Here is a 23,360-nt window from a genome sequence, read left to right as displayed (position 1 = left end):
TGTTGATACATTATTTTCACTACTGACTCTGTCTCCTTAGTACTGTAAGATCTGTTGCAAGATCCTATTTCTTTCTGCTTCTGTTTATGAAGATTTTTGTGTCTCCAGAAATTTGACCATTTTAACAGTGTCTTGGATTCTTTTTTATTTTCATAGAATCTGTAGTAATATCCCCTCTCAAATCTGATTTCTGTTGTTGTCCCTCTTTTCTTCTTATTCTACCTAGCCATAAGTTCATCAATTTTGTTGATATTTATCAAGAACCAATTTTAGTTTTATGAATTTTATGTATTGTTTTCTTACTCGGTATTGTCCCCACCCCTGTCTCCTTCCCCTCTGTTTCCCTCTCCCTCTCTGTCTGTCCCCCTGGGAGTTGAATCCAGGGAGCACCGAGCTGTACCTTTATCCTACCCTACACCTTTTTTTGAGACAAGTCCATGCTAAATTGCCCAGACTATCCTAAAGCTTGCAATCCTCCTGTCTCAGTCTCCCTCCCTGGGTTACCAAACCCAGCTATTTCACTCATCTGTGTTCTAACCTTACTTATTTCCTTCCCTTTGCTACCTTTGGATTTGGTGTGCTGTTCTGTTTTATTTCTTTAAGGTCTATACTCAGTTATTGATTTTAGATCTTTGTTCATTTTTAATATAGGTTTGGGCAGTTGTATATTTTCCCTCTGATTTCTACTTTTGCTGGATGCAATGTGTTTTGGTATACAATGTTTTTCTCCCCAGCCTCAAGTTATTTTCTATTCTTTGACCCATTGGTTATTTAAGCATTTGCTGGTTAATTTCCACATATCTGTCAATTTTCCTTCTGCTGTTTCATACTTCTTACGGAGTGGCCAGAAAATAGTTTTATATGAGTCCAATTTTTAAGACTGTATTGAGATTGTTTTTGGACCACTGCTTGGTCTGTTCTAGAGAATGTTTCATGTGCACTTGAAGAAGATGAGTACCCTGCAGTTGTTGGGGGGCCTTGATGGAGACCACTATGAAGCAGCTCTGAGCAGGACTTATATTAACCAACTGGCTTTTCATGTTTACTTGTGAGTCACTGGTCCCTACTGAAGCCTGTAATGGTGAGTGAAGCCGTGAGGCCTCAAAGGACAAGATAAGGCCACAAATGAGGACTTTGGCTCCAACCCCAATTAACTAAAAGGAGACTGTAGCTGCAGGCCTTCTGCAGTGAAGGCCTTCCTGGAGATAACATAGTTCTCCTAAATCAACATAAAGTGTTGCTTGGAGAAGTCTTTAAAGGGATTCCCAAGTCCTGCCCAGATTTCTGCATTTTCTTCAGTATCCCCCTTCTTTGTTTGAAAACCTAATAAATATGGGCCGCCCAGGGAAGTCTTTGTCTTAACCCAGGGAATCTCAAATTCTATAAGAGAGTGGGACCCTCCTGGAGCCCTAAAATCATTTCAATTGTCTCATTTATTTAAGCCATCCACTCATTTGGGAGATTGCGGGCCTGATCAGCCTGCAATAACTAAGGGTTATTAACCCCATATGGCATGTTCTGCATTAGGTGTTAACTGACCAATAGTGTTGTTAAGTCCTGAATTTCCATCATAATGCTATTTATAGTTGTTCAATCCACTATTGACACTGGGTTATTGAAGTCTCCAACTACAACTCTAGTACACTCTCCTTCGCCCTTCAGTTCTCCCAGTGTTTTCTCATTCGTGTGCCAGTGAGCAAGGAGATACATTCTTGGAAATGTGTCCTTTAGCAATTCATTTTTCTGCAGACATTACAGAGTGTTAAACACAAACTAAGATGACTGTGACATCGCTAGGTGATACAGTCTTGTAGGACAGCAGTTGTCTGTGCTGTCCTTCACTGGTGAAACATCGTGGTGGGGTATATGACTATGTTTGAAATTATATATTCTTGCTGGACTGGACTTTATACCAATGCACGCTAGCCTTTCCTCTTGTAATCTCTGTGATGTAACATCTATGCCACTGATATAGTCACCTCAACTCATTTGTGGTGATGTTGGGTGGAATTTCTTTTTCCATGCTTTTATATCAGCTTCTTTGTTTCTTTTCATCTGTGAGGACTATGTTGTGTCAGCATGTGGATCGTCTTGCTTTTTGAACCAATGTGCCGATCTCTTCAAAAACAGGATTTAAATTAGGTACATTTAAAATAACTACTGATAGAAAAAGGTATGGTTCTACCATTTATCTCTTTGTTTTCTGCATAACTTATTCTCTACCTATTCCATTACTATCTTCTTGCCTTTGGTGGTATTTTTGTGTCCACTTTAATTTCCTTTTTCTTTGTTTTTTAGCACATTTTTCTCTATTTTCCTATTGGTTACATTGGTTAAAATCAACATTTTAAACATAAAAACCTAGCTTGTGTAAAAAAAGTGTTATATTCTGTAGTGTACAAAACTCTCTATTCATATCTATCTCTATCCTTCCCACATTAGGTTGCTCTTGTCCCAGATTAGAAGTGTATACAGTGTGTGCTTATTAACATAGAGGTATAAGTAGTGTTTTATTCATTGGTGTTTTAAAGTAATGCAAGAATAAAAAATATGGGAGGAGGGAATCACACAAAGGAATGAAGAGAAATTACAAACCCACCATTCAACAGTGCCAACATTTATAATCACCTATGTGGTCAACTTGTCCAGTGTTGAGTATTTCTTTATGGCTTTTAATTGCTATCTAGTGTAATTTCATTTCAGCCTAGATTGGTCCTCCACCAGCTCATGTAAGGCAGGTCCACTGTTAACGAAGTCCCTCTGAAGCTTTTTAACCAGCAGTGCTTTGGTTTCTCCTTCATTCATGTCAGGTAGTTTTGTCAAATGAAAAAAGCTTGGTTTAGGAGCTGGGGATTTAGCTCAGTGGCACAGCACCTGCCTGGCAAGCACAAGGTCATGAGTTCAGTTCCCGGTACTGGAAAAACAAACACAAAAAAAAAAAAAAAAACTTTAAAAAGCTTGGTTGACACTCTTATTTTCTTTCACAACTTAAATATATTTTCTGACTCTCTTTTGGTCTCCGTGGTCTCTGATGAAAATTTAGCTGGAAATTAGCAAGGAAACGTACATAGGTTTCCTTGTATGTGATGACTACAGCTCTTTGCTTCTTTCAGTCTTCTCACTGCAGCACCCACCTTGGACCTAGTGCCCCTGCGCGCACCCTGGCCCATTATCAGCCCCAGAGGCGGGGTGGGCAGATGGACGGACTACAAGTTCCAGAGGCCTCTGGGTGCAAAGAAGTAAAATGCTCTAAGGGGCCTGGACGGGACTCAAAGTCTTCCCAGGGCTGGCGGGGCGAGGACTTCCTCCTGGACTCGCAGCTGCCTCTGCTGGCATCCTCCTCGGAGCGCCCTCGGCGGCCGGTCTGTCGGGGTAAGGGGCACCCCAGCAGCATAGCGGGGCCTGTCACCTCCAGGACGCAGCGAGGCGCTGTTTCCTCAAGTAAAGGGCGCCGAGGAGGCAACCTGAGCACTGCAGGCTGCCGAGCCCCGGGGGACCTGGCGCTCCCGGAGCCGCGGGCGCTATCCCTGCCCGCCCGGCGCCCCGCATCCGCAGCCGGCGTGGAGGCGATGGGCCCCGCCTCGGCCGGGCTCCTGCCGCCGCGGGGCTGGGAGGGGTGGGTGCCGGGCCGCTCGGCAGGTGTCGGGTGTCGGGGAGGATGGAGTGAGCCGCTGTTGTTTGTCCCCGGGAGAGTCTAAGACGCCACAACCACCTGGGCACTGTTTAAAGGGCAGGTGCCTGGGGCGGGACCCCAAGGGTTAGATTCCAAAGTTACGGGTGAGACGCGGGAAGCTGTTTTACGGGATCCACCCGTAAGTCTCGGGCTCCGCTGGAACTGGGGACTTACGGCCGGGGTGAGGAGGATGCAGGCCCGGGTCAGGGGACGCCGCCGGCACTGATACCAGGGCTCTGGACTTGATGGGGGCGGGCAGTGACTGGTAAAAGGACTCCACTCTTCTGGGTATCGACCTTCTTGCCCGGGAGCCCACCCCAGACGTGAGTGGAGAGAAGATGCTTCTCTTTCCAGCCCTCTCTCAGGGCGATCCCGCCCCGTTTAATTAGGTTAAATCGAAAGGTACAGAAATTTCACAGTGAACCTACAAGGAATTTTACAGTGAATGCGCACAGACCACCAGCCGGAATATGCAACTGTCAGTCTGTTGTACTTTGTCACAGTTCGGTGCCAGTGTATGTGCTACCGAAGCGAGTACGTTTGTCACAATTCTGTCCACCCACCGGTCCATCCTATTTTTTGTGTTGTGAATTTGAAAGTCACGTGGGGGCCATCAGAATTTTCTGTAAACTAGTCAAGCACATATGTCATCAACTAGAGTTTTAGAATTCTTTCTGCTTCTTGATTTAGAAATAACAGCAACCTGGATATTTGAAAGTCTGTCTGCTTTCAGCTCTATCTGAAAGGTCTTAGGTTTTTCTGCAGAGTGGAGAGAGCTTTATATATGTTATTAGGAGGATTTAAAAACAATTGCCCATGGATCTAGCATCACTGTAAGCACAGAGACATAGGTTGTGTCTTCACGATCTTCAGGAACAATTTATTTTGACAGGGAGTGAATGGAATGGTCCCGAAAGCCAGTTGCAACAGATCACTTGGGCAGTGAGGGAAGCGAGTCTTCTTGTGTGCTCTGTGTCCTATCTTTACACCATAAACTCGCCCAGTTTGCACCTGCCGGTTCTGTGTGTGATGTCTATACTGTAGGGGAACAGTTGGCAAGTCATAGTGCTGATGAATTTGAAGTTGATTCTTTGAGTCTTTTTGGATTCACCTATTTCTTCCATAGCAACAAAACAGCCTATTCCATTGTCTGAAAGGAAGAAGAGGGGCTCTGTGGAAAGTCATCTGTCCTGTCAGAAACACTGTTTAAAGTGCATTGATGTGTGTTTATTAATAGAGGACACACTTAGGGAAAAGCGGCAGGTTAGTCATGACACCTGATATGCTGTCTCTGCCCTGATTGTGGAGGAGGAGCTTGTGAGAAGGCAGCATGCACAGGAACTTCTCAGAGAACTGTGGCTTAGTAAGAAGAGCAGACATGAAAACCAGTGGTGGTGGAGGGGCTTCTTGTGTCCCATGAGGGACCTCGGAAATAGGTTGGCCAAGATGGAAATGTGCCTGCTTTTAAGACACCACCAGGCTTCTGTCTCCATCTCTGCTGGTTTTCTCCCAGATGTGGTCTCTTTAGGAGACAGTGGAAGCTACATCACAATATAGTGCTGCTCAGGAGAGGGGGCACCCAGCCAGGGCCTCGGTGGAGCCCCTCTCCCTGAAGAGGGCAGCACACCTAGGGACAGCCTAGCCTGGCTGGTCCCTGAGCCTGTGGGCTCCTGTCCTGCTGTGTAAGAGGTCAGACAGCACTCTGGTGATAATGGTATGGTCATGGGACCAGTACTGCCTAGACGAGGTGACAGACCAAACTGGAGGTCCCACCCTGTCACTTCCTAGCTGGCTGGCTTGGCAGGTGCCTTCCTAGAGCCCCACTTGCCGCATCCATGGTAGGCAAAGACCATCAGCCAGGCCAGACAGACCTATATCAGCTGTAAGTACTGAAAAGACGCGGGTCCCCGATTTAGACAAGTAAAAACAATGTAAAACCATGCAGCACAGTCAGATTCCTTCCACAAAAGCGGTTGTGATGCACTTTGGTAAGTTGGGTCATTTTTCCATAAACAGGTCATGTCACCTCTTGGTGGGGCTCCTGATTTTTGGTGCTGTGACCCTGCTTGTTCTGGCCATGGGGCTCCAGCACTGTACATTGTTACTGCAACGTGGTGTCATAGACGGTTCAGTGAAAATTGGATGTGCCTGACATGTCATGTGTTCGGCACATGTTAATTCCACCTGAGTCCAGATCTAGTCTGAGTTTTGGAGGGTTTTTTTTTTTTTTTGCAGGAGAAAAAGAGGGCAAGAGGAAGTAGGTAGAGGAGGGAGCACAAGTTGTATTAGGTGGGATTTGAGAATTCTAACCCCTTATGACTTCTCAAAAAAAGCAAACAGGGCAAGAACAAGAGCCCCACCTGTTGGGGAGACCAAGGAAATGAGATTTCCATGTGGCGTGGGCCATTTTTGCCCTTTGTTTTTACTTGGTGAATTCTTACCTGTCATCCAGGGAGGTCGTAGCATAGGCTCATTGTCCACAGCTGGAGTTCTAAGTGACTTGCTCAGATCACACAGTCGAGGGACCTGCAACTAGCTATCCTAAAACAGGAGTTGAGTGGAGACAGCAGAAGGAAACGTGGACTCTTGCAGCCCTAGAGAAACTGCCTTTTCTGTCCCGATCTGTGATCATAAACAAGGGTGTTTTCATGAGGAAGCCAAGGAATGTCGCCTTACTTTGGCTGTGTTCTGGCCAAGGGGCGGTGGGCAGTGGACTTTTGGGTTAAGAATAGCACAGGAAGTCCGCTCAGATGAACCAGCACCCAGGAACAGGTAACAGGTATGGATAGTTCTGAGAAATGCCAGCAACTTCCTATGGGCAGGAGTGCACAGTAGGGGTCAGGGATATAGCTCAGAGGCACAGCGCCTGCCTGGCAAGCGCAAGGCCCTGAGTTTGATTCCTGGTACCGAAAAAACAAAGGAGTGGACAGTGGTAAGGCCGAGCTATGAGGTTGAGCCCAGACTTTCACCATTAAATGTTGACTGTTAGATGAGAGAGTGGGTCTGAAAGCTTTTTGAACCTGCAATTAGTAGAATTTGCTTACTGGCCAAGGTTTCAGAGGAAAAAAAGCCTGTGATACCTCCCAGCTGTCCCGTTCGGGCTGTTGGTTTTTGGAAGATGATATAAGGCTGGCTGTATGAAAAGCCCCTGCCTAGGACTGTGAACCAGGCTGCAGTTCTGGTCCTCTGGTGCAGTCTGTATGCATGTGCTGCTGGTTCTGTGGAGAAAATGGCCCCAGACACGGTCCCTATGGTTCATGACCTGGCTGGGAGAGTGGGTCCTTGCGCACAACCCGCTAATTCCCTATGACTGCGAGTGACTGCTGGCCAGGCCTGGAAACCGCTGTTCGTGACACTTTCTGTGCCCGGCCAGCTCACCTCCCCTCGTGAGCTGGAGAACCTACTGTCGCAGTGCCTCATCTGGCCTGCCTGGTTTTGCTGAATGTGTTTTGTAATTTTTTTCTTAAAGGTGACTTGCCTTCCCAGACAGGAGGTTCCCCGAGGGAAGGACCAAGAAAACAGTGATGTCTGTAGAAGGTCCAATAATAGTATTTCAACCTTCTAAAAGTGTGTGTTCCTGTGAAGACAGACATTTTTGTTAAGCAGTCATGGAAGTTTTTTTCTTTCTTTCTTTTTTTTTTGGGTACTGGGAATCGAGACGCTTTCTTATTTAATTATTATTGATTCTCAGTTTTTTGGCTAAGAGCAAGTGTAGCATCCTATTTAATTCTTCAATTTAGGTTTGTATTATTATTATTATTATTATTATTATTATTATTATTATTATTTGGTACCAGGAATTGAACCGAGGGCCACAGGCTTACCAGGCAGGCACTGTGCCACTGAGCTACACCCCCAGCCCTATTTCATAAAATAATTTAGTCAGTAAAAATACTTTTTAGCAGTTGTGATATAGAAAGTACAAAAAAGTATCAAGTATTTATGATGTTATAATTACGCATACATCACTACTACTCAAAACAAATGATTGCTTACGTGTTAATCTTTGGAAAGTATAGAGTTGCAGCCAGATGTTCAACTGAAAGAAAAATTTGATCCTGTCTCCTTGCCAGACTTCTGTAAGACCCTCTTCCCAGGGAAGAATGTCCCTCAATTCACACTCTCACTTCCCATCCCTGTCACACCTTGCTCACGGCATCACAGGCGTACGTCAGTATGTACATTTGTGAACAACTCTTTTGAAGAATGAAATTAGATCAAAAACTTCTGACAGGCACCTGGAGAAGTCCCTAAGAATTGTAGCCACTTCTTTAAAACCAGACATTGATGTATCACTTTTACAGAAACAAGGTCAAATATCCGACTACTTTACGTTTGTTGCCCTTTTTTAGTGCCATAGTAAAATAGGAAAAAGGAAGTTTGGTTACTTATGTCCGCTGACTATATTAACTATTTCAGTGCAGGCTAAGGCAACGCTTCTTCATTCAGTGTGTCCCAGACAAGCATAAGGGTGAATGCCCATTCTCTAAAGGGAGGAATCCTGCCCTCCTCAGCTTTCAGATTCCTCAGCCGTCTGTGTGGCCTGGACTCCATCTTAGTTTCTGTCTTCAAAGTGGTCAAGATGGCTGTGATCTGCAGTGCGGATCAGACCCTCAGTCTGTCTGCAATTCCTCCATAAAGCCTGCAAAAAAATATCCCACCTTGATGAATTCATCAACCTGATGAATTTTTCCCATTCTCCTCAAAGCTCTCCTGGCTTGGCATGTCAGCCCTTGGCCTTTCTACCTCTCTGGGTCATGTACCTTGGTCCCTCAAAAGGAAGCAAGTTGACGTGCTTTCTGGGGGAGACATTTCAGCTTTCATCCCAACCCATCACAAAGATTTGTTGAGCTTCTGCTAAGTTCTTTCCAGCCCCTCCTTGAATATCACCTAGAGATGAGAGGAAGGGCAAATAGGCCTGTATCTTGCCCTGTATCTGCTCTGCCCTAGCCACTCCCTCTGACCTTTAGGTGCAGTTGACAGAGGCTCCCAGCACAGGGCAGAGGGCAGCCAGCTCCTGTATAAAAGAGGCTAATGTGTTTACATGCCCAGGGTGTGGTAAGGGTGTGCTGCCTGGTCCTAGGTGCTTGGACCGATCAGGGCCGCCAAGTGTGTCCAGAGGAACCCAGTGGTCTGCAGGGCAGCCATGGTGCTGCTGACCGGGGGTGCACTGTTCTCTGTGGCCGTGGCCGTGGCCGTCTTCCTGCTCCTGGTGGACCTGATGCACCGGCGCCAGCGCTGGGCTGCTCGCTACCCACCAGGCCCCGTGGCACTGCCTGGCCTGGGCAACCTGCTGCAGGTGGACCTGCACAATATACCGTACTCCTTCTATAAGGTAGGAGAGTTGGGGTGGAGGCCGGCAAGAGGTTTTGGGGACCCCTAGCAGCAAACAGTGAATGGCAGGCAAAGCTATAGGCTGGACAAGCGTATAATACCCCAAGAGGTAGCAGGGAGGGCATCAAGTGTGTGGTGTGTCAGGATTGAATTTCTACCCTTAGGAAGAGAAGAATGTTGGGGAGGCGTGAAGGGTACGCAGAATACTTTGAACTTTCTCCTTGCAAAGGTGTGGGAGGACAAAAGCGCGGAAGGAGAGCAGGATGTTTTGGCACCCAGTTGGATAGAATGAAAGTTATGTAGCCTCATTTCCATTCTGATGGTATCACAGGGAAAGCTCTTCCAATAAGGGCAGTGGATCAGTGACCTGGGCATCATTTCAATCAGGAAATCGAGCTTGAGAGGGGTGTCATGACCTGCTGCAAATCTTATGCTGCTGTGAATTGGGGCCTCACTACTTATATCTGTGACCCTGAGATTACTCAAGCATAAAATGGGAGGCCAATGAACCTGACACACAGTGTTGTAACTCTAGCAGGTCGTAAGTGGGTGGTGAGATCTGGATGCACAGTGAGTCTTTGACCTTAGAGGACATGGCCTCCAGCATCAGGATGGCAGGTCTTGGACTGGAGTGTTGCTTCATGGGAGAATGCATGTCCGGCATGGATGAGGCTGTGAGTTCCAGCCACACTGCCATGAAGAAAAAAAAAAAGTACCAAGACTCATTTCTGCACTGCCCCACCTGGGTCTCTGAAGGCTTGTGTAGCAAGACTGGGTCCTGCAACGAGAATAGGTTCTTAAATTTCATGGAGACCTTGATTTGATGAGCACCCTGCCCTTCTGCAGTTTCGATGCCGCTTCGGAGACGTGTTCAGCCTGCAGCTGGCCTGGAATCCAGTGGTCGTGGTCAATGGGCTGGCGGCTGTGCGTGAGGTGCTGGTGGACCACAGTGAGGACACCGCTGACCGGCCGCCTATCCCCATCAGCAAGCAACTGGGCTTCAGTCCACGATCCCAAGGCAAAGGGTGGTGGGCAGAGAAAGCATCCGGGCAGGACATGGGAGGCAGCAGTCAAAGGAAGGATGGGGTCTATTGGGGCGGTGATATGATCAAGGGACACAGGAAAAGCCAACAAATTCTGGGAATGAAGCCTAGAAATGGAGCGTGGAAATGGAGACTAAGGGTGTGGTGTGTCAGGGCTGAGTCTCTGCCCTTAGGAAGAGGAGGAGAATGATGGGAAGGAGTGAAGGACAGAGCCAGGTAAGATTAATCATGTGCATATTGTGCACATGCCTGCATCCTAACCAGGGGTGGTCATGGTGACCTACGGACCCACTTGGCGTGAGCAGCGGCGCTTCTCCGTGTCCACCCTGCGCAACTTCGGCTTGGGCAAGAAGTCGCTGGAGCAGTGGGTGACCGAGGAGGCCTCTTGCCTCTGTGCCTCCTTTGCCACTCAGGATGGTGAGTGATGGGCTCTGCACACAAAAAAAGGACAAGGTGGCAGGGGAATAGGAGACAACAGAGACCCACTGACCATATCCCCGCTCCCAGGACGGCCCTTTAGCCCAAACGCCCTCCTGAACAGAGCAGTGTGCAATGTGATCGCCTCCCTCATCTACGCACGTCGCTTCGAGTACGATGACCCGCTCTTGGGCAGGATATTAGACCTGCTGGAGAAAACTCTGAACGAGAGCCTGGAGTTGATCCCCCAGGTGAGGGCTCAAGGGAGTCTTGCAGGGACAGCTCTGTGCGCAGGGTCTCCATTGGGAAGGACAGGTGTGCAGGGGGGAGAGAACATCTGGGAGAGGACACTGCGGGAAGAAAGTCCAGAGGTTGAAAATCTCAGACAACACTAAAGGGACAAATTGTCCAGGGAAATAGACCCAGAGAGGGTCAAACCATGTGCCTTCTATCCACCTTTAAAGCCCCCCAAGCCCATGAGATGTCCGGAGGAAGGTGTTCCTTCTACATTCCAAGGGCCTGGAGAGAGAGTGGAGGCTGGCACTTGGAAGGGAGCAGGACACGGGTGAGGACAGGCAGGTCCTAGGTTCTTCTCTCTGTGACTGTGGCAGGTGCTGAACGCATTCCCAGTGCTCCTGCGCATCCCAGGTGCAGCTGGCAAAGCCCTCCCTTTGCAGAAGGCCTTCTTGGCTCTGATAGATGAGCTGGTGACTGAGCACAGGGAAACCCTGGACCTGAGCCAGCCACCCCGAGACCTGACTGATGCCTTCCTGGGCGAGGTGGAGAAGGTGAGGGGCAGATTCTAAGGAGGGATTAACGACTGTGGGTTGAGGGTATTGGGAGGCGTTAGATATGGTGGGATCTCAGTATCTCCCAGTACCCAGCATCTTGGTGTAAGGGTACAGATGGGGTCCTTTAGGGACTGTCTCCCACCTTCCCCTGATCCCACTCTCTCTATCTGCCCCAGGCCAAGGGAAACCTCAAGAGCAGCTTCAATGATGAGAACCTGCGCCTGGTTGTGGCTGACCTGTTCACGGCAGGGACGGTGACCACGTCGACTACGCTGGCCTGGGCCCTGCTGCTCATGATCCTGCACCCGGATGTGCAGCGTGAGCCCAGCTGGGGCTGCATGGGAGAATGAGGGAGGCAAAGTAGCAGTAGGGTCTCCAAGTGGAGTTCATGGAGACCATGAGATTTCCCAGGGCCTGTAAGAGTGACGCCCTCCTCACCTGGTCATAGCCCTTAACGGAGGGGTGGAGAGGGTCAGGCCGCAGTTCCAGGGGACTGACCCGCCATGGGCATGCGTGTCTGTGCAGGCCGTGTCCAGCAGGAGATCGATGAAGTGATCGGCCAGGGGCGGCGCCCAGAGATGGGGGACCAGGCCCGCATGCCCTTCACCAACGCCGTGATTCACGAGGTGCAGCGCTTTGCGGACATCCTCCCAATCAACTTACCCCACATGACATGCCGTGACACCGAGGTGCAGGGCTTCCTCATCCCCAAGGTAGGCCTGGGGCCCTCCTTCTCCAGTACAGCTACCCCCAGGTGAGGCCAGGAGCACCCAGGCCACCCGATCCTGGATTCCATCAGTGCTGCAGGGCCCAGGCTGGCTGTGTGCGATGCTGAGCATAGACAGTACCTCTCTGTCCCCACAGGGCCTGGGGTAGTAGGATGCAAAGTAAAATAGGGGAAGTGTGTTAGAGGAGCCACTGCTCAGAGAAATAGGTGGTACAGGGGGCCCCATAGGAGCCTTACCACTTGGAACTGCCATGGGGTCATAGAGGGTGCTGAGAAGCTTCTGGGGCTGAGAATTAACTGAAAGGGTCAATCTGTGTACCTGGCAGAGTATGCTTACATGTGCTTGTGGCAGAGGAGCTTGTATCCCCTGTCATACTCCACCTTCTTGCCGGTCATCCTTTACCAGGGGACCGGGTTAATCCTCAACCTGTCATCTGTGCTGAAAGATGAGACCGTCTGGGAGAAGCCCTTCCACTTCTACCCGGAACACTTCCTGGACGCCGAGGGCCGCTTTGTGAAGCACGAGGCCTTCATGCCGTTCTCAGCAGGTACTTGTGGGGTGCCTGGCTCCTTGACCCCTCTCTAGGATTCCTTTTAGAAACAGAGCCCAGGACCTAGGCTGACTGATTCCTGCCCCCACCACAGGCCCCCGCACATGCCTCGGGGAGCCGCTGGCCCGCATGGAGCTCTTCCTCTTCTTCACCTGCCTGCTGCAGCACTTCAGCTTCTCGGTGCCTGAAGGGCAGCCCCGGCCCAGCGACTATGGTGTTTTTGCTTTCCTGAATGTCCCATCCCTCTACCAGCTCTGCGCTGTGTCCCGCTAGAGGAGGCACAAAACCCTGAGCTTTGCTTCAGTTGGGGACCTGATGTGAAATAAAATCATTTGTGTGGCTGCAATCCGGTGTCCGGGTCTCACCCCCAACTGGTCCTTGTCTCTGATCCACTTGTCTGTGTGAACCCTACTCCTGTCTCATCCTTTCTTGCCTGGCCACCGGAGTCCAGGAAACAACTGGGTTTACTGATGCTCAGCTGTTGACAGCTCGCCCATGTCACCCACGAGACCTATCCCTGGCTCTGAGTTGTTTGCAGCCCCCAGGCCACAGTCTGGGCTCCCGGGGTCTCAGGTAGAGCTTGAATGTGAATGGGCTTCTGCTTAGAATCTTTGTAATCTTTGGCTGGGAGACAGATGATCCTGGTGGTCTCCAAGACCCCGCTCACATTCAGGGAAGTGCCGGGTTTCACAGAACTGCAAACACTGTTATACTCACTGTTCCATTTAGGACAACGAGAGCATATAGATGAAAATCAGCCTCAGTAAAAGGCGCACTGGGCAGAGTCCCAGAAGACAGGCGGAAACATCCAGCTGTGCTGTCTGAGGAAAGTTGTCCCGGAGATGGCCAGATCTCCAACCACAAGATGGGACTCATTTAGTAGGCCCTGCTCACCATGGCGTCTCAGCCGACCCTGTGTCCAAGGACCCATCCTGTCGGCATGGAGCGTGCACATGGGTGACCTCAGTATCTAACTCACCATGTACTCCTAGGTCAAAATGAGACAGCCTAAAACCCCCACTAGGTCATGTTACTGCAATAAGCCGTGGGGTGTGCTGGTATACAAAGACACTCATATCAGGAAGGTTGTGCCATGGCCTTAGCTTAGGGTTCCCAGCGGCCCCTCAGGAGTCAGGGATTTGTTTTGGCACATTCAGGGTTGACATCGGGGGCCTATGAAATAACTCTATGGCGTGTGCCACCCACCTTGGCTCCTCTAGTAAAATGATCACAGATGTATAAGTATCTACCTTAATTTGTTTTTATTGTGGTATGACACCTCAGTACCAAAAATTTACCACCCCTCAGCCTCACCCTTTTTTGTCACGTTGAGGGTCAAATCCAAAACCTGATTTGCATATGTTCATGAGGTATTCTACCACAGTACACCCCCAGCTCCATCTCACCCATTTCCAAGTGTGCTTTTCAGTGGTATCAAGTACATTAATTATGTGCAAACATCGCTCCCGTTCATCCACAGATTTCTTTTCATCTGGTGAAAGTGAAGTACTAAACCACTTAGGCAGTAGTTCCCCCTTTCCTGTGGCCCCCAGCCCCTGGCCAACATGATCTACCATAGTTCCTGTGAATTTAACTAGTATAGGTAAGTCATCCAACTGGGATCATACTTGATTTATCTTTTGTGACTGGCTTATTTCACTTGATAGCATTCTCAAGCTTCTTTCATTTTGTTGCAAGCATCATTAAATCCTTTTGAAAGCAGAATAAAATTCACCTTATGGATGTGTATTAGCCCCCTCCTGCCATACCCTCAATTTTTCTTTCTTTGGTGTCATTGAAGTATGGACACCATATTCCAAAAATCTTCCATAGAAAATTCTAGAAATAGTTCAGAAGTTATATTTATTTGTTCATTATTTCATTTTGAAGCAGGGTGTCACTAAGTTGCTAAATTGCCCCAGGCTGGGTTTGAACATTCTGTCCTCCTGCTCAGACTTCAGACAGTAGTGATTAAACAACTAAAGGTGTGTCCAGCCTGTGCAACTTTGGCCTGGGGGAAGAAGTCTCTGGAGCGGTGAGTGAACGAGGAGGCTGCCTGCCTCTGTGACGCTTTTGCCAACCAGGTTTTAGTTTCTGTCCTCCAGGGTGGTCAGGTTCAGGTTTCCTATATGTGAGTGTGCTTGTGTGTCTCACCAGGAGAATAGACACAGTGACCCGTTTCTCTGTAGCCCAGTGAGATAGGCAGGGAGGCAACTGAACCTTTAGGAGGTGGTGCTGAGAATTCTTGGCCACCGGTTAATCCCTGCTGGACAGCAAAATTCTGCACAAAGCCTGCACAACAGTCTTATTCCAGTCTGGCGAGCCATCCCACATCACCAAAGTTCTGCTGGTTTGGTCTGTCAGCTCCCTGACCTGCACTGGCTTTTGACTGCGCTTTGGAGCAGTGATCCATCCACATGTCTTCCTCCCGCCATGGCCCAGTGCTAAGACCCGCATAACCAGTGTATCTAGTTCCCTGGAGTTCTCCTCCCAGAACCTTCCTTTGCCCTGTGTATCAACAGGAAGAGGCAGGAGGGGCAAGGGCCTGTGGAATTGCTCTGCCCCGGCCCCTCCCTGCACCCGCCCGTTGCACAGTCCACAGACAGGTTGTCTCGCACCAGAGGACAAAGGGCAGCCTTAGCTGCTTTATAAGAGCACAGCCGGCCTGTTGAGATATGCAGGCTGTGGTGGAGTGTGCTGTCTACTTTTAGCTGACTTGAGTGGTGAAACGCTTTGTGTGTCCAGAGGAGTCCAGTGGTCGGCAAGGCAGTCATGGGGCTGCTGACCGGGGATGCGCTGTTCTCTGTGGCCGTGGCTGTGGCCGTCTTCCTGCTTCTGGTGGACCTGATGCACCGGCGCCAGCGCTGGGCTGCTCGCTACCCGCCAGGCCCTCTGCCAGTGCCCGGGCTGGGCAATCTGCTGCAGGTGGACTTCCAGAATGTGCCGTACTCCTTCTACAAGGTGAGGGAGCTGGAGGTGGACAGCAGCAAGGGTCAGGTGACCTCCAGTAACAGAGGTGGTGGGTGAAGCCACAGCCTACACAAGGACCTGGCAGCCAAAGAGGACAGAGGTAGAGGACCTGTCTTGGGGAGGACTCTGCCAGGGCACAGAACACTCCGGTCTTTCCATGGGCAAAGGTGTCAGAGGGCAAACAACACGGGGCTGGGCAGGATGTGGCAGCAGGACTGGAACATGATTGGGAGGAATAGAAGTTGCATAGGACCCAAGTCCCTTCCGATGACATCAGAGGGAAGGGCTTGTGGATGGAGAAGCAGGGTGAGGGTCTTAAGCAGCATTTGAGTCAGGACATTGGTACTGAGAGAGGTGCTGTGACCAGCGTCAGATCCCTTGGCTGCTGTGGGTCCTGGTCCTCTCTGTACTTACCTGTGTACCTTAGTTCCCTCACCTGAAAGATGGGAGGCTAGCGGGCCTCACTGACAGTCTCTCCACTCTACCCAGGCCGTAGCTGCGTGGTCAGATCTAGATCTAAAGTGCTTGTTCTGAACCTAAGATGGGGGCAGCATGCAGACAGTAGATGTTGGGGAGGAGTTGGGGTAGAGTCCCTGGCTAGCAAGGATGAGGCCGTGAGTGCCATTTCAGAAATATAAGAAACAAAAAGAAACCGCGGTACAGCTGGTTGTTGCACTTTTCGAACTGGGTCTCCACGTCTTGGGAGTGAGACTGGGACCTGCCTGCCTTCTGGCAGGAATCCCAGCCTCACAGGCACCCTGGCCCTCCATCTACAGCTGCAACATCAGTTTGGGGACGTGTTCAGCCTGCAGTTTGCCTGGACTCCAGTGGTCGTAGTCAATGGGCTGGCGGCTGCGCGGGAGGTGCTGGTGAACCATGGCGAGGACACTTCAGATCGGCCACAAATACCCACCCAGGAACTACTGGGCTTTACACCGAGAGCCCAAGGTAAAGATCAATAGGGCACAGGTGGCATCAGAGCAGAAGCTTGGTGACAGTGACTAAAGGAGGACAGGCCTTCCTGGGTATGGAATATGCTCAAAGGACAATGGAGATCCTTGCCGGCTGGGCATTAAGTGTGGAAAAGAAGCTGGTGACAGTGTGTGTGGGATCAGCAGCCAGGAGTGAGGGGCTGATCCAAGGGCACAGGTTAGTACTTTCTGGTCCTGACATGTGCTCCCCCTTCCAGGGGTTATTGGGGCACCCTACGGACCCACCTGGCGTGAGCAGCGGCGCTTCTGTGTGTCCACCCTGCGCAACTTCGGCTTGGGGAAGAAGTCTCTGGAGCAGTGGGTGAACGAAGAGGCCGCCTGCCTCTGTGACGCTTTTGCCAACCATGCTGGTGGGTGATGGGTTGAGGGACAGGAGGACGGGACCATGTACACAAGTGACTGGGAGAAGGGCCAACACCCTGACAAAAGATGCATTCCTACTCCCAGGAAAGCCCTTTCACCCCAACGCCCTGCTGAGCAAAGCAGTGTGCAACGTGATCGCCTCCCTCATCTACGCGCGCCGCTTTGAGTATGATGACTCCATTGGGATCAGGATGACACAGTTGCTGGAGGACAGCATGAGGGAGGACAACGGCTTGTTACTTCAGGTACAGGGTTCAGGGGAGTCTGTGCAGGGACAGCTTCCTGCAGAAGGGTCTGAGAGGACAACTTGCATGCAGGGGGGATGGGAAGAAAGCATCAGGGAGAGAGCACTGCAGGTGGAAGGGTCTGGTGATAGCAAATCAGAATAGTAGTGGGAGAGGTGGCTGAGGTTCAGGGCTCCAGAGAGGATAAGAGGCTATGGCCACCTTGCAAACCACACAAACTCATGAGAGTCCCACGGAACTCAGGTTCCATGTGGCAGCTCAGCACCAGGAGAGAGCTTTGATGCTGGCACGTGGAAGGATCAGGTCAAAGGCGTGGACAGTCAGGCCTTGGGCTCCGTGGAGGAGGCTGGGAGGGAGCTGTACGTGTGAGTATGGAGCGTAGGAAGCACCCCAGCTGCCTCTGTGCTGTCGCAGGTAGTGAACTCAATGCCACTGCTCTTGCACATCCCGTGGGTGGCTGCCAAAGTCCTGCCCGCACAGAGGTCCATCATGGCCTTGCTTAAGGAGCTGTTGACCGAGCACAACACAGCCTGGGACCCAGACCAGCCACCCCGAGATCTGACTGATGCTTTTCTGACCGAGGTGCATAAGGTGAGACTCGCTGTGAGAGAAGGGATCAGGGGCTGTGACCAAGTGTTCTGTGAGCTGTGAAGCTGGGTGGGGCCTCAGCATCTCCCAGAGACCAGCCCCGGTGCTAAGGGCTGCAGAATGGGGGACATTTGAGCCATTCCTCCGACTTCACACTGAGGCCACCCTCTCTGCCTGTCTCAGGCCAAGGGGAACTCCGAGAGCAGCTTCAATGATGAGAACCTTCGTCTAGTCGTATCCGAACTGTTCACTGCAGGGATGGTGACGACATCAATCACAATGTCCTGGGCCCTGCTCCTCATGATCCTGCACCCGGATGTGCAGCGTGAGCTGGGCTTGGGATGGTTGGGAAGTCAAGGGAAGAAAAGTGGTGACAGTGTCCCACAGCCTGTCTGGAAAAGCCATGGTACAAAACAGAGGCTTGGCCCAGGCTACTGAAAGAGTGATGCCCTTCTCACCTGGTCACAGCCTGTAATCCCGGGGTGGAGAGGGTCAGGGCCCAGTCTCCAGGAACTGACCCACCATGGGAATGCTTGACTACCCAGGCCGTGTGCAACAGGAGATCGATGAAGTGATAGGCCAGGGGCGGCCCCCAGAGATGGCGGACCAGGCCCGCATGCCCTTCACCAACGCCGTGATTCACGAGGTGCAGCGCTTTGCAGACATTATCCCAATGGGTGTGCCCCACATGGCGTCTCGTGACACGGAGGTGCAGGGCTTCTGCATCCCCAAGGTAGGCCTGGGGCCCTCCTTCCCTGACATGGCCACTACCAGGTGTGGCCAGCAAGTATTCTGCATCCTGATCTCGGATTCCATTGGTGCTGCTAGGCCCACCCTGGGCGGGTGAGGTGCTGCACACAGTGCTGCCCTGTCCCCACTGACCCCCCAGTGCAGTTGGAAGATGAATTAACCCAAGTGATGAATTGTTGGACGACCCTGTGCACATGAGGAAAAGTGAGAGTGTGGGCACCCATGGGATCCCTGTCCTGGGGCCTTGCCATGTGATCACGGATGGTCCTGAGAAGCTTCTGGGACCAGTGAATAATTGAAAGGCTCCTTGTGACTCCATACCGCACCAGCCACCTGTCCCTCCTAGAGTGTGCTCGTGGTTATTACCTGTCAGGGTTCCTGTGTCCTGCATCCCAGTCCGATTCGTGCCATGTGTCTCCTGCCAGGGGACGATGCTCATGATCAACCTGTCGTCTGTGCTGAAGGACGAGACCGTCTGGGAGAAGCCCCTCCAATTCCACCCTGGACATTTCCTGGACGCCGAGGGCCGCTTTGTGAAACGTGAGGGCTTCATGCCATTCTCAGCAGGTGACTGTAGTGGACCAGGCTCCCTGTCCCCTTCCAGGGTGTGTTGGAGGGGAGGTATCCAGGCCCCGGTCTGACTGAGCCCCATCCCACCCACAGGCCCCCGCACATGCCTTGGGGAGCCGCTGGCCCGCATGGAGCTCTTCCTCTTCTTCACCTGCCTGCTGCAGCGCTTCAGCTTCTCGGTGCCCGAGGGGCAGCCCCGGCCCAGCGACCGTGGTATACTTTCCTTTATACTGGCTCCATCCCCCTACCAGCTGTGTGCTCTACCCCGCTAGAAGAGGCACCATGGCCCCTACTTGTCCACTAGATGGATGACTTGATGTACAGTAAACCAGTCTTGTGACCGTCACTCCGTGTCTGTGTCCGACCCTCTGCGCTCAAACCCCATGTGAGTTTTCATCCACCTGCCTAAAGTCAGCCCTGACTCCCTGCCTTCTCCATCCCACCCTGATCAGTGCCATCAACACAAGGGAAATGTGTACACTGACGCTCAGCAGGTGCAGCTCACCCCAGGTCACCCGTGGAGACCCCAGGTTGGGTACTGAATTGGTGGCAAAGCCTGGGCAGCAGTCTGAGCTCCACGGGTGTCACATAGGAGTGGAGTGTGAATGGCTTTCTCTTAGGAATAAACACAGTCCCTGGTGGGGTGCCGGATGGTGTTCGTGGTCCCCAGGACCACCCTCTGGTTCGGTGAGTAGGCAGAAAATACAGTAGAAGTGGAAAGGTTCTTATACTCAAGGTTATGGTTTATTACAGTGACAGTACATTCGAAAATCAGCAGCACAGAAAAGCATATAGGGTGGAGTTCAGGAAGACAGACGCAAGTGTTCAGCTGTGCTGTCGGAAGAGGCGCACCCCGATGGTCAGTTCTCCCAGGCACAGGGGCTGACCGACACAGTGAGTGCTGTTTGCCAGGGAAGACGCAGCCCAACTGTGGTGTCCAGGGATTTTCTCGGGATCCAGCTGTCTTGGTTACTTTTCTCTCGTTGCTGAGACAAAATACCCAACGCCCAAAATGAAGGAAGGAAAGGTTTATTTAGCTTACAGTTTGTGGAGGTTTCAGTCCATACTTGGCTGGCTCCGAGGCAAAAGGTAGCAAAGCAACAAGAGCAAAGGGGGGAAATGGCAGTCGAACAGCAAAGCAGCCAGAGCAAACCGGAGGAATGGCGGCAAGCAGCTTCTTTCTCTGCCTTACATTGTAAACAGGCTACCCCCACCTAAGGGGCGTGTAGCTCTCACATAATCTCCATGCCCTCCTCTTCCACAGGCTCAGGATGTATACAAAGTAAGCACCCTGGCTTCCTGCTGAGTCACTTAGCCAAACCTCTAGACTCCCCAAGTTGACACAATGTATCAACCATAACACCAGCCCATTGCCACGGTGCACCGACATGGCGGCCTCAAGGACTGAGTTTCCATCCACTCTGGCTCATGTCAAGGCAGTCCAAAGCCCCACCTAGGCCTCACTGCTGCTGTAAACTGTGAGGTTTTTGCCTACAACTCCTCCAAAGCCATCTTATCAGGAAGAATGGTCCAAGGCCTTAGGGAAGGTTTCCTTGCTGCCCACCAGGAGCCAAGCATTTGTTTTGGCACATGCAGGATCCAGCACATGGGCCTGCCATGGTGACTCTAAGGCACGGGCCTGCCGTCATCCCTACAGAAGAATGGTCACAGCCGTTCGATTATCCATATTATTTTGTTTCATTGTGGCATGACACCTACCAAAACTTGATCATCTTCCTCTACCACACTTTTTTCTGTTTTTGTCCTACTGAGGGTCAGACTCAAAGCCTTGCATGTGCTCAGCAGGTACTCTACCACTGAGCTTCACTTCCAACCTCATTTTACCCATTTCCAAGTGTACTTTTCAGTGGTGTCAAACGTATTAATAACGTACAAAAAGTACCATTGACACCCACAGCTCTCTTCATCAGGCAAAACTGAAGCTCTAGGCCCAGCTTAGACAATAGCTTCCCTTCCATCCTCCCTAAACCCCTGGCAACCACCATTTTGTTTTTGTGAATTTGCCCACTGTGGGAAGTCATCAAAGTGTAATCATACACTGTTTGTTTTTTCCGACCGGCTTATTTCACTTGAGGTAACGTGGTCAGGTTTCCTTCATGTTGTAGCAGGTATCGGTACTTCTTTCCTTTTAAGGCAGAGTAACTTTCCATTGTGTGAATCTGTAGCATCCTCCCATACCCACTGTGTCTCCTACCTTGGTTCGTTTAAGGGTGGGAACTACAGTCTGAAAATCTTATGTGAAAATTTCAGAAATACACACTTTGTGAGTTTAAAATTGCGAACCTCACTGAGGAGCCCCATTAATCTCATAACTCTCTCCTCCATCTTGTTCACTAAGAACGTGAATACCTTTGTCTGGCATCTTCTTGCCATATTGGCTATGGACCTGACAATTGCTTGGTTATCTGACCATAGAGAGCCCTTTCCGGTCCTTGTTGTGGTCTGAGAAGCTTATATCTGTAATTCCATGGAAAAGTTGTTGGGATCTTAGGGAGTTAATTCTAATCTACCATTTGCAGTGCAACCCAGGGTGAGAATAAAGACACTAAGGCATATTTGTAGTTATGGGGAGCCAAGGGGTCCTAAGTCCAGCCACGATGATGGCTCACCAGAACGAAGGCCTTGACCCAGGGCCAAACCTGGGTTTTACTCATGAAGGAAGGAGTGGCGTAAGGATGAGTGACTGTGAGATTGGAGGGAAGTAGATGAGTGCTGTGAGCCGGGCTAGGTAGGAGGCCTGAAATCACCTCTGCAATATGCAGAGAGAAGGATGTGCAGAAAGAGTAATCTGCGTAACACAATTGAGATAGTATCTAATGGGGCTGGGGATTTAGCTCAGCAGCAAGCGCAAGGTCATGAGTTCGATTCCCGGTACCGAAAAAAAAAAAAAAAAAAGATAGTATCTAATGTTTTGAGGTTGGTGCCTCAGCTCTGATGTGTGATCATTTTTGCACTGGAAAGTCATAGCCTCTATGTCGAGGCTTGTTCCCAGCCAACAGTATGGAGCATGGCTCTCCATCCCATCTGGCTCACACATGTTTTATTTGGGAGCTATGGGGGCCAGAGAGACACTGCTCTGTCTTCTTTGCTTCAAAGACTACATATCAGCACCTCAGCTGGCCCGACGTGCATTGCTTAAAGCCAATTGAAGGGGTAAGGAAAAGTCCCAGCCAGCTCTGTACTTGCCAGTACATGGAAATAGGGCCAGGTTCAGCCAAAATGGAGGCAATTGCTCCTCCTTCAAGGAGAGCTGCCCAGTCGGTCCTCCACATTGTTACAGTCAGTTTGCTAGTATTTTGTTGAAGATTTTTTTGTCTGTATTCCTTCGGGATAGTGGTCTGCTTTTTCTTTTTTTTTTTTTTTTTTTTTTTTTTTGCTTCTAGCATATTTGTGTGTCCCTGGAATCAGACCAATGTTGCCCATGTAGACTGAGTTAGTATATGTTTTCTCATCTTGGGAAAAAGCTTGAGAAGTATTTGTGTTAGTTCTGCTTTAAATGATTGGTTACTTTTCCAGTGATGTCCAGTGGTCCTAGACTTTTCTGTGTTGATACCTTATTTCTACTACTGACTCTGTCTCCTTAGTACTATGAGATCTATTCAGGGATCCTATTCCTTACTACTTCTGTGTTACGGTTGATATATTGTGTCAACTTGAGAAGCACAGAAGCTTAACTAAGTAACTCAGCAGTTTTACATCCTGGGGTGTAAGGATATGCCCTTGCACTCTAGGCCACTGTTTGTTGGGTCAACTTGAGAAGTTTAGAAGGTTATCTAAGTGACTCACAGGGGGCCAGGGGCTTCACTTTGTAAACATCCTCATCCTGTGCAAGAGGAGGGCACAAGGATGGTGTGGGTGTGAAGGACCCCCCAACCCCCACCAGGGCTGGTAGGCTACACACAATAAAAGGGAAATGAGGAAGGACTGATTGCTGGCTCTTCAGAGGAGCTCCAGTCTTCACCTTCAGCTTGGTCTTTGTCTCCGGGCTTCTGGTGCAAACTGTTGGGACTCTTTGGCCTTCTAGTGTAGACTTTTCGGCCTTCATTGTAGATTCTTCAGCGTTCCATGGCAGACCCATTGGCCTCCTGATACAGACTTGGACGGGCATTGCTGTGAGCTCTAGGCCTTGGACTGGGCTCTTCAATCTCCAGCATGCAGACACCCTCTGCACCCTTCCTCCTCCAACCCTGTGGCTGACCATTGTAAAACAAACTTATAATTTCTTATACATTTGTATATCTTGTGGGTTTTTTTGTTTTGTTTTGTTTTTTTGGTTTTTCTCTAGTACCGGGAATCTAACTCACGACCTTGCGCTTGCCAGGCAG

At 50.3% G+C, this 23,360-nt stretch overlaps 3 protein-coding genes across 5 annotated transcripts in view; all 3 read left to right on the top strand.

Moving 5' to 3' along the window:
• LOC102007982 (cytochrome P450 2D17-like) overlaps positions 1-23,360 on the top strand; it is a 134,027-nt gene that overhangs the window by 54,569 nt on the left and 56,098 nt on the right. The window lies entirely within an intron of this gene.
• On the top strand, positions 3,273-12,882 carry LOC102007103 (cytochrome P450 2D17-like). Of its 3 annotated transcripts, XM_005379404.2 has the most exons (10): positions 3,273-3,372; positions 8,757-9,008; positions 9,854-10,025; positions 10,315-10,467; positions 10,558-10,718; positions 11,079-11,255; positions 11,435-11,576; positions 11,784-11,971; positions 12,392-12,533; positions 12,631-12,882. In XM_005379404.2, the coding sequence occupies exons 2-10, from the start codon at positions 8,820-8,822 to the stop codon at positions 12,807-12,809; spliced, it is 1,503 nt and encodes a 500-aa protein (XP_005379461.1). In that variant the 5' UTR covers positions 3,273-3,372; positions 8,757-8,819; the 3' UTR covers positions 12,810-12,882. The 3 variants fall into 3 exon arrangements, with proteins under 3 accessions (XP_005379461.1, XP_013366914.1, XP_013366915.1); XM_013511460.1 differs by lacking the exon at positions 8,757-9,008 and having other exon boundaries at positions 3,292-3,372; positions 9,854-10,035; XM_013511461.1 differs by lacking the exon at positions 3,273-3,372 and having other exon boundaries at positions 8,925-9,008; positions 9,854-10,035.
• On the top strand, positions 15,152-19,360 carry LOC102007420 (cytochrome P450 2D16-like). The gene is made up of 9 exons (XM_005379405.2): positions 15,152-15,497; positions 16,283-16,454; positions 16,696-16,848; positions 16,946-17,106; positions 17,521-17,697; positions 17,878-18,019; positions 18,240-18,427; positions 18,870-19,011; positions 19,108-19,360. The coding sequence occupies exons 1-9, from the start codon at positions 15,309-15,311 to the stop codon at positions 19,284-19,286; spliced, it is 1,503 nt and encodes a 500-aa protein (XP_005379462.1). The 5' UTR covers positions 15,152-15,308; the 3' UTR covers positions 19,287-19,360.

This window comes from Chinchilla lanigera, unplaced genomic scaffold (genome assembly GCF_000276665.1).
Source record: "Chinchilla lanigera isolate Chin_1 unplaced genomic scaffold, ChiLan1.0 scaffold00012, whole genome shotgun sequence".
In the NCBI taxonomy this organism is placed as follows: Eukaryota; Metazoa; Chordata; class Mammalia; order Rodentia; family Chinchillidae; genus Chinchilla; species Chinchilla lanigera.
Note: the sequence above shows the minus strand (reverse complement) of the source record. Positions and strands in the feature narration are given on the sequence as shown.

What these genes read in the sequence shown, in the direction of transcription:
- LOC102007420 (XM_005379405.2), top strand. Translation starts at nt 15,309, where the DNA reads ATGGGGCTGCTGACCGGGGATGCGCTGTTCTCTGTGGCCGTGGCTGTG. An exon ending in CGCTTTTGCCAACCATGCTG is followed by an intron (nt 16,849 to 16,945) that starts GTGGGTGATGGG and finishes TCCTACTCCCAG; the next exon opens with GAAAGCCCTTTCACCCCAAC. An exon ending in CCTGCACCCGGATGTGCAGC is followed by an intron (nt 18,020 to 18,239) that starts GTGAGCTGGGCT and finishes TTGACTACCCAG; the next exon opens with GCCGTGTGCAACAGGAGATC.
- LOC102007103 (XM_005379404.2), top strand. Translation starts at nt 8,820, where the DNA reads ATGGTGCTGCTGACCGGGGGTGCACTGTTCTCTGTGGCCGTGGCCGTG. An exon ending in CTTCAGTCCACGATCCCAAG is followed by an intron (nt 10,026 to 10,314) that starts GCAAAGGGTGGT and finishes CATCCTAACCAG; the next exon opens with GGGTGGTCATGGTGACCTAC. An exon ending in CTTCATGCCGTTCTCAGCAG is followed by an intron (nt 12,534 to 12,630) that starts GTACTTGTGGGG and finishes CCCCCACCACAG; the next exon opens with GCCCCCGCACATGCCTCGGG.